Source organism: Apus apus, chromosome 16, assembly GCF_020740795.1.
Source record: "Apus apus isolate bApuApu2 chromosome 16, bApuApu2.pri.cur, whole genome shotgun sequence".
Classification (NCBI taxonomy): Eukaryota; Metazoa; Chordata; class Aves; order Apodiformes; family Apodidae; genus Apus; species Apus apus.
This window is the reverse complement of record NC_067297.1, coordinates 13,795,965-13,804,956: the sequence shown is the minus strand read 5'-3', so window position 1 is coordinate 13,804,956 and position 8,992 is coordinate 13,795,965. Positions and strand designations below refer to the sequence as shown.

General features: G+C 50.3%; 1 protein-coding gene across 6 annotated transcripts in view; it reads right to left on the bottom strand.

Annotated features, from left to right (window-relative positions):
- Window positions 1-2,860: 2,860 nt before the first annotated feature.
- SGSM1 (small G protein signaling modulator 1) overlaps window positions 2,861-8,992 on the bottom strand; it is a 36,115-nt gene continuing 29,983 nt past the window's right edge. For all 6 annotated transcript variants that reach the window (XM_051634067.1, XM_051634062.1, XM_051634063.1 and 3 more), the window contains one exon: window positions 2,861-8,911. In XM_051634067.1, coding sequence (XP_051490027.1) covers window positions 8,823-8,911 — 89 coding nt within the window. In that variant the 3' untranslated portion in view covers window positions 2,861-8,822. The remainder of the gene's footprint in view (window positions 8,912-8,992) is intronic.

Genomic DNA, 8,992 nt, shown 5'->3' with positions numbered 1-8,992 from the left:
GCAAGGCACAGGTTGTGAGGCCTCAGCTGCTGAAAGCTGCAATAGCCAGAAATCCTTGACAAAAAAACAAGGATAATTGAGCATCAAATTTGTATGTATAATGCTCTCCAGTAGGAAGGAGTTGTTAGCTTGCACTGTACTGGAGGTTTTGTTGCATCAGAGTGAAAAATCAGTGGGTGTGGAATTTTTGTCAATTATATAATCTCTGGTGGTTTTGCCTTTGCTGTTTTGGGCGAAGACCCAGGATCCATCCCAGTTGGGGGGCCCACCCTGCACTATCAGCAACCCACACATGGTCAGACATGGGGGGGACTGTGGTGAGAACAAAGGAAAGCAGATTTCCTGGGAGTCTGTTTTTGTTTTCCCAAGCAGAAGAGTGACTCAGATTTCAGCTCGCACTCCTGTAACTCAGCCAACAACAACACATTCTTAGTCAAAGTGATAAAGGCGAATGTCTTTGTTCCATTTGCTGAACTAATAAAAGCTCAAATAAAGTTACCCACGCAAGAGCCAGGTCAGTCACTGAACCAGAGACCACGTGCTGAACCCCAAGCCCCAATCACAGTGACAACAGCATCTTGCTCCCAAACAGCCTCATTGAACTCCTGGAAGCTTCTTGGAAAACACATTTCTGCCTAAAGCAGCACAGATTATCTCAGTTTGTGCATTATCACAGCTGAGAGCTTTCTGATGTCATGAACACTTACACGTCATTCTACGCAGCTGCTCAGTGCTGCAGAGATGCCTTCACTTTCTGAGAAATCCTCCAGGAAAAGGCATTCTACTTCCTTGTGCTTAAGAACCAGCTTAAGACATGCCTGCTCTTTTGTCTCCTGCATCTGAGCTGGTTTTTCATGGCTGTGAGGCACAGCCACAGATCTTTGGAAATAGAACAGCACAGTGCACAAATCTAGCAAAAGGAGCCTCTGAACCCCAGGCTGGCAAAGCCCACAGAGCTCTGGCTCTCTGTGCTGCTGGGCTGGGCAGGGCCCCAAGGCTGCCAGCATGGTGCGTGCTGGTGCACCTCACCCTGGTGTCTGGGAAGGTTCATGGCTCCAGTGCAAACCGTGCTGAACTGGTGCGAAAGGGGGCTCCCCAAAGGCCTTGCCTGGTGCTGCAGCAGCGGGCTGAGCGAGCCCTTGGGCACTGCCTTGATCTGCCCCAGCACAGGGCACCGCGGGAATACGTGCTAGGGCACCTCTAGTGTAGCCAGAGGTGTTCCCAGGACAGGCCAGCCCTTGGCAGAAGCAGATGTTTAGACCAGAAGTACTTTCTTTGTGCTGAGATTTGACATGTTCGCTCATGCACGCTAACCAGGTGCTATAAATACACCTGGTCTCTCCCCGCCGCCGCGGCTGCCTTCGAGGTGCGGGCGCCGGGTGCCACAGGGACGGGGTGCTGGGACAAGTGCTGGCAGCACTGGGCTCACCAGGGCAGCCCCCCAGCTGTCCCCTGGGCCCCAGCAGACACAGACACCACCCGGGGCTGCCCTGGGTACCAGTCCCTCAGGACCGGTTTGTCAGCCGCAGTTGCTGCACGCACTGGCAGCCCCCGGGCTCAGGCTGCAGAGCGGCAAAACGCAGCAGGGAAAACCCACTGGGGCTGCCACCGCCTCTCCTGCCTCCCAGCACCGCAGGATGGAGGAGCAGCTCCCGCCGTGCCCTGTGTGCAGCCCGGGGCTCACCCTCGGAACGGCCCTTCCTCCTGCGGGGGCAGAAAGTTGCCACGTTCGGGAGCTGCGTTGCCCTTGTCCCCCCCCGCGCGGAGGTGGCGACCCTGCTGGAAGAGTCAGTGGCTGTACCGACAAGTGCGCTTCAAAGCACAGCCTCAGGGGATCTGCTTTTGTGAGGAGCTATCCCGAGTTAAAAATTAATGCAACTCACTTTTAGGATCATTTCCTCTCCTCCATCTCAGCAGCAGGATTTCTGCCAGTCTCTCTGCACCGAGAACGCAGAGCGTTTCTGCTTTAGTGCTTTGGGGACCTGGCCTCTAGCGATCAGATTGCTAATTAGTATCAGATAATTAACACATTCACCAGGGCTGGTTGAATCCCACCCTGATTTTGCAAACTATGTGTGTTTGGGGAGTGTCTTAGCCTTTTGAAGTTCTTAACCCTGGCAATCAATTCGCCTGCACTAGGAACTGGTTCTGTGCCATTAGAGCAAACATGCCCCAAGAAGCAAACGTATTAAGGATTAATTAAATATCAGGTTTTATTTAATTAAGCCTCTTCTCTTAAGTACGTAGAGGCAGGAATCTGGAGCTAGCATCCAATCTTGCTTTCACTCCTAACCCGTTTTTAGAAATGCATTTAAACTTGGTTGGTGCTGTTTAAAACATGACAGGCAGGCTGATGCAAATCTGCTCTGCCTCCCCAGGGCGAGTGCAGGAACCACAAGCACGACGTGTGAGAAGGTGGCTGGTGGCACCAAGCACCCCCAGGATCAGGTTCACTTCTTCCCCTCTCCCACGCATGACACCATTCCCTGCTGGAAGCCCCCACGAGCACCCAAAGACCTTGTGGAGTCTACAGGGGCGATGAGTGCCAGCCCTGAACCTGCCAGCAGCTCGTCCTCCGCCCTCCTCACATTTCTTCAGGAAACCTCACCACTCCCGTTGTCACCGTTTGATGCAGAAGGAAGCAGAAATCTGTCCCCAAAACAAGGATAAAAACAGCTGAGCATCCATCCCACTGTTCCCCCAGAGATGAAGCATTTCTGGGAGCAGCAGAGTTGCCTCCCAGTGCTGGCAGGGGAACATTGCTGAAGTGCTGCCTTTTTGGGGTGCTTCATGTTCACCCTCTGACCAGGGCCTGGGTGGCCTCAAAGAACAACTGAGATTTTTTTGATTTGAAAACACATTAACCATAGAGAATAGAGCTTTAATTTCTCTTTCTGAACAACAATAAGGAACAGTTTACATAAAAAACAAAAGCATGGATAAAACAATATAAAACAGATATTATACCACAGTGTGGAATTCAAATAATCTAAGAACATTAGCAGCACTTCTACAAATATATTAAAAGCTATAGTGCTCATTAAGCTCAGATAGAGCAACTCCCAGAGACCAAAATGGCATCCAACAAAGGAAAGCAGCAATTCAGTGTAGGGCAACATAAAAGTCTAATGTCAGGACATCAGATACATTCACAACCCCACTCTTGAGAGGTAATCCCTCATTCCACAGAGCCTTGGATGCTGTCATCTCCAAGATGGCTGCAGCAGGGTGGCAGCCCAGTGTCACCCTGCCACGCTCTCCAGAACACACCTTGGCACTAGGGAAGTGACAATCACGAGTCTAAGGTTACATCTGAGTTGGATTTTCAACACAGGTTTTCATTAATTCCGTACATGAAAAACAGCTCTCTCCTTCCCTGGCTGCAGGGAGTTACTCTCCAAGGAGAGACTGAATTTCTGAAGATTTAATTAGATCTTCTTACGTAGTTATGAAAGTGAAATTTTTAACAGCTCAGTCTCCAGTATTAGGATTTTCAATTCTTTATCTTCCCTAGCAGTGAAGCCACCCCAATTCCTAAAGCTTCCACCTGCTTTTTGAGATCTTGTGCATAGTTTAAATTCTAGCATTGATTTATTTAAAATAAATAATTTGTTTAAAAAGATAAATGGTGCTTTTTACGCTTTCCAAAAAACCTGATGAAAAGGGTCCTTCCTCCCACCACCTCCCACTTCAGCAGCACCCAGTGCCCATCCCTGAGCTCCTCAGCAGCTCTCACTCCCACCCACACTGAGGGCATGAGAAAAGGGGGGGCTTCTGTGGGGACCCCAGAGCCTCAGCAGACCCATCTGGTGGGGCAGAGGCTGGGACACAGCCCCCCTACTCCAGACACAGCTGTGCTCAGCTGCTGGAGCCCCGGGAGCAGGCAGAGCCCATGGGCCACAGATCCGCCATGTCCCAGCAGCTCCAGAGCCCTCACACCCAGCCCTGGAGCAGAGACTGTCACCTGAAACTAGAGACTTATCACTTGCAGCTCCACCTGTGGGCTCCCCACTCCGTCTCCATGTGCAAAATCAGTTTGAAAAAGGAAGTTATTAAACTACTGAACGGGAATTTACGGATCTAAAATCAGACACACATTACAAGACTGCTATGGCTGTTGCAACAAGGTACATTCTCCAGGAAAATTCAAGACTTGGACAAAGTTTATAGTGGAAATCCAAACACTCCAGGCTGTAGAAATGCACAGCTATGGCATCAAAACAACTGCAGGCAGCTGGGGACAATGACCTCGAGACATTGCCTGAAATAGCAGGCACCACTAAGTGGCATTTTATCTACTTCAGACTTCCTGAAAACTTTAATAAGAATTTCTGAAAACTGATTCTAGTCAGAATTACAAACCTTCCCCACTGCTAGAAAATTGTCACTTCATCTGTGAGTTGTGCTCTTTCACCATCAGTTTGTGCTCACGTGACAGTAAAATGCTGAAAATGTGCCAAGAACTGCCCAGTACTTGTGAAAATTCCCAAATGGAGAAAAAAAATATTTGACAGATAATTTGATGAAATGACAATAATTTTGGCCTCCTTGATGAATGGGCTCAGAGGTGACCATGAGCTGGACAGGAATGCCACAGTAGAAAGCAGCAATTTAAGATATTCTAACATATTTTTTAAAGCAAACTTACATGATGAGAATCTTGAAACTTGTCCCATACCTATTTTGAGGACACTTTGCCACAGTGGCTCCCAGGGCAGAGAATTCTCTAGCTACTCAAAGTAAACAGGAAAAGAAAGGAAAAATAGCCAGCCAGATTAAAATTAGTAAACAAATAAATAAAGAAGAAAGAATAAGATTAATGTCATCCTATAAATTGCTACTGGCCACAAGGCTTGTGTCTCCAAGGAGGGATTTAAGGATGGGCTCAGCCTGCCTGTGGGTGGGTTCCCAGCAGAACCACAATTCCAAGCTACCACATCAAGAACAGTCACTTCTTTTGATCCATTTGCTCAGTGACAATGGTTGCTGACACCTGCCCTCCCACTGCTGGCTCTAGGCACTATGAAAGGTGTATCTGGATGTGTTAAGGGATGTTCAAAACCTCAGAGGCTGGATGAGAGCAGAGCAGAGCAGCAGCAAGAACTTTTTCCCGTGCAAAAAGTCCTCTCAGCCTTCATGAAAGTGTTAATAGCTAAGCAGTTCAGAGACTCAATGCAGTAGGAGAGAAACTCCTACCAAAATCTCACATTCAGGAACAAAGACAATTTCTAAAAGTGTTTACATGAGTAGCACTAAAAGAGGTGGGTGCCCAGAGTTGTTTGGCAGGTGGCATCATCAGAAAGCTCAGATGCAGAACGAGAATCCTTCAGGAACTCCCTCGGGGCGCAGGGGCCAGGGCACCATCACTGGATGGAAACACGGGGAGCTGACCTGCGGGCTGAGCAGGGACACCCCCGGCCCCGGGGGGGCTCGGGGGGCGGTGGGAGCTGCACGGCTGGACCCTGCAGCCCGTCCTTCCCTCTGGAGGGGGAGCCAGGAGGGACGCAGCCCCCGCGGGCAGGAGCAGCCGGAGGCTGAGGATCCCCCCGGCTTCTGGAGCCAGTGCTCGGGATGGACTTCAGCTGCTGGGGTGAGACATTCCTCCCCCGCCAGGAGCGGGACGAGATGACTGTACATGGGCAAGTGTTCCCCCCGCGCGGCGCGGAGGCTGCGCAGCCCGGAGCGGGGCCGCCCGCGGGGACTCCCTGGGGCGGCCCCAGGATCCCGCGCTGATCTCAGGGCTGGGAAGGAGAAACCCAGGCAGGAGAAGGCCTACGGACAGCTAGACAACGCCAGCCTGTGCTTAAACTCTAGTCAAGAGTTTTAACCCTCCCACGGATCTCCAGCCCCAGCTCTGCAACTGCCCTTGCCCAAGATAATCCCAGGATGGGCACGAATCCCTGCACAGCTCCAGCAGAGCTCTGCTCCTGTGGGATCTGCTCAGCTCCAGATCTGCAACAAAGCTTATTTTGTTATTATTTTTTCCCCTTTTTTTTTTCCCCCCTTCTTTTCCAGTGTTACAGTCAGAACTGAAGCCAAGGCAAGCTGAGGTCCTGATGATGGTTCTGCTCTGAGCTTCCCCTTGCTGCCCCTGAGCAGCTCACACAGGGACAGTGACAGATTGGCACATCATGGAACAGGTGCTATAGAAACCACACAGTCCTTAGAAGCAAAAGATTTCTTCTTCCCTCCCTCAAAAAATAACCCACTTAATTAACATATTTCCTCTCTAGACTGCATATATATATATATTATATATAGACACAATTTTCTGGTAAACATTTACAAGATATTGTAAAGAACATTGAAAAGGTATAACTCCATTTGCATAACAACACACACTCACACACTTCAGTCTACAAGGACACACAGTAATGTACAGTCAATAAATAAATACTTTTCCCCCCAGAAGTTTTTCAAAAGCACTGCTAGCGAGCGGCCCAAAGACACTCTCAGTTAATGCAGACAGCAAATATTGTGCAGGATTTCTTGGCTGTTTTTGTTTAAAAAAAAACCAAGAAAAGAAAAACAGAAGCTTGAAAGATAAAGTGTCAGTGTTGTTGCTTGATAAGACCATGTTTAAGCTGATCTATTGGTACTTGTCCCTCAGAAAGGGGCACACAGAGCACTTCCCCTTTGGAGGAGCTGATACAGGTGGATTATTACCTGTCCCAGGACCTAGAGGGAACAGGAACAGCCTGGCAGGGAGGGCACAAGCTTCCCACTCTGCTTTGTGGAGCAATGAAAGATTCATATGTGAACTGTCAGATTTGAAGCTCAAATGCCTTTTTTTTCCCCGTGTTACTGCAGACCAAGCACACCTTGGAGACTTAACGCCAAAAAACACTTCAGAGAATTGCCTGGATTGTTGCTGCACATTTCCTTACTGGGATTATGAGCAATGAAAGGCCCCCCACTGCTCCCCTCTGCTGCAGCCCTCCTCCCCAAAGGGCTCAGGACACACCACTGGTCCCTGGCCTGTCCTGCTGCAGCCTCCTCTGTGTCCCAGCACTGCAGGAAAATGGGCTGATTTGCTCAGGAACTGCAAATGGCTTCACCACACTCTGCAGAACTTCCAAAGCAGCCCTCTTCTGCAGATTTACATCTGTCTTTTTTTCCCACAAGCAACATCTGACACATGCCACAAGTTAATACAACACAGAGTCAACACAGACAGATGTTCCACAGAAGAAGGGAAGGGCCCTTTTTCCCTTCTGGTGAGCAGCTCTCCAACAGCAAGAGAAGAGCAGAGCCTTCTCTGGCAGAGGGGAGGAGGAGGACACACACACAGCACACGTCACATGGAGGGGGAACACAAATTTTTGCAGCAAAACTCGAGAGAAATTACCCTCACAGAGAGCTACAACCCAGTGTCCTCCCTGCTGCTGAAAGCAGACATTCCTGGCAGCCTCCTGTGGCCATGACAAAGCCCTCCCTGGCTGAATGAGGCCTACCAACAACCTTCTCCTCCCCTTTGCCTTTATTGTTTTTACCTGAGTTGAAAAATGAACCCAAGCCCTGGGTAGTGCAGCCTTTGGGAGCCACAGCAGCCCAGCCCTCTGGCACTGCTGGAGAGGCACTTCATGCAGGGTGCTCCAGGGGCTGGAGAGCCACTGCAGGAGAAGCAGCCACAGAAGTGCATCTCCCAAAAGCAAAGACCACTCAGGGACCACAGGCTACTTTCCCCTTCACAGGCAGGTGAAAGAAGCTCACCAAGACCTAACTGGAGGCTTTCAGTGGGCTCAGGGGGCTTTGCAGCCAGCCCCAGAAGCACACAGGAAACCTGCAGGCACTGAGGGGGTTGTTTGCACTGCCTAGCTTTGAGCAGCTGGTCTTTAAGAAAAAAAGAGACTGGCACCTTCAGAGGGCAAGTCCCCAAAACTGAGAACTCTGACTTGCCTCCCAGGGAGCTCTCCCCTGACTGGGGTTGCAGAGGAAGGATGGGGAGACCAGACTCCTAACACATGCAGCTAGAATAAGGCAGGTATGGAAACCTCAAGCTAGAGTTCCCAGAGAGGTTAGGACCAGATTTTCCATTGTTCAGAGAGCATTACAGAGGCTGGACTTTGAAAGAAAAATCCAATGCTGAATTTAGAGCTCTTCTGAAAATCCACCCAGAGTTGAAACTCTTGTGTGCTCAGATATCGTAGTAGCAAAGAAAGCAAAATCCCAGGGAGAGAACAGAGCCCTAAGAAACAAAATACTACAGGGGATCTATGCATCGAGGGACAAGATCAAAAGAAGAGGAATTTCTGTGATCAAAGTCTCTCTCTGTTACTGGCAGAACCTCCCAACGTTACTGAGCAGCTGAGTGCTGGCAGCACCCCTGCCTTGCCCAGGCTTGCAGGGCTGGCTGCCTTCCTGTGCCACGGGGCAGCAGCTCCCCAAAGAAGCAGCTTCATTTCCTTGTCACAAAGGCTGCGTGGGCCCCAGGGAGGGCTGGCAGCTCCCCCAGGCCCCACCTCTGACCTGGGATGCTGGCCACTGCCCTGGCAGTTGTGGTGGTAACCACACGTGCCGCAGCAAGGCAAGGAAGAGACTGCCTGGGTCCTGCTCCCAAAGCGAGTCCTTAGGGGTGAAATGCAATTGTACAGATCTTTGGTCAAGTCACTGAAGAAGGCTGTGAAGATCTGAGCCAGGCCCCCTGGAGCTAACACTGAACACAGCACTTGGAGAGCTAAGGGGACTTCCAGTCTGGACAGCAGCATGTGTCCAACTACCTTGTTTCCATGGTGTGGCACTTTGAGAAGAGGAGGAAGGGGAGGAAGCATGAAAGGGGAGTCCCGGCTCTTTGTCTGGATGCCTCGTTTTTCCCATGTCCTTCATTTGTTCTCGATCAGAGTCTGGACTTTGTAGACAAGGTCCCGAGCCAGCTTCAGGATCTGTTTGGTGTTGTGCCTCTCAGCCATTTCTGGAACACAGAAGGAAGGCACAAGACAGGCTAGACCTGAGTAGCCCAGGTCTCCAGGAGCCCCCAGCCCCACAGCTCTGC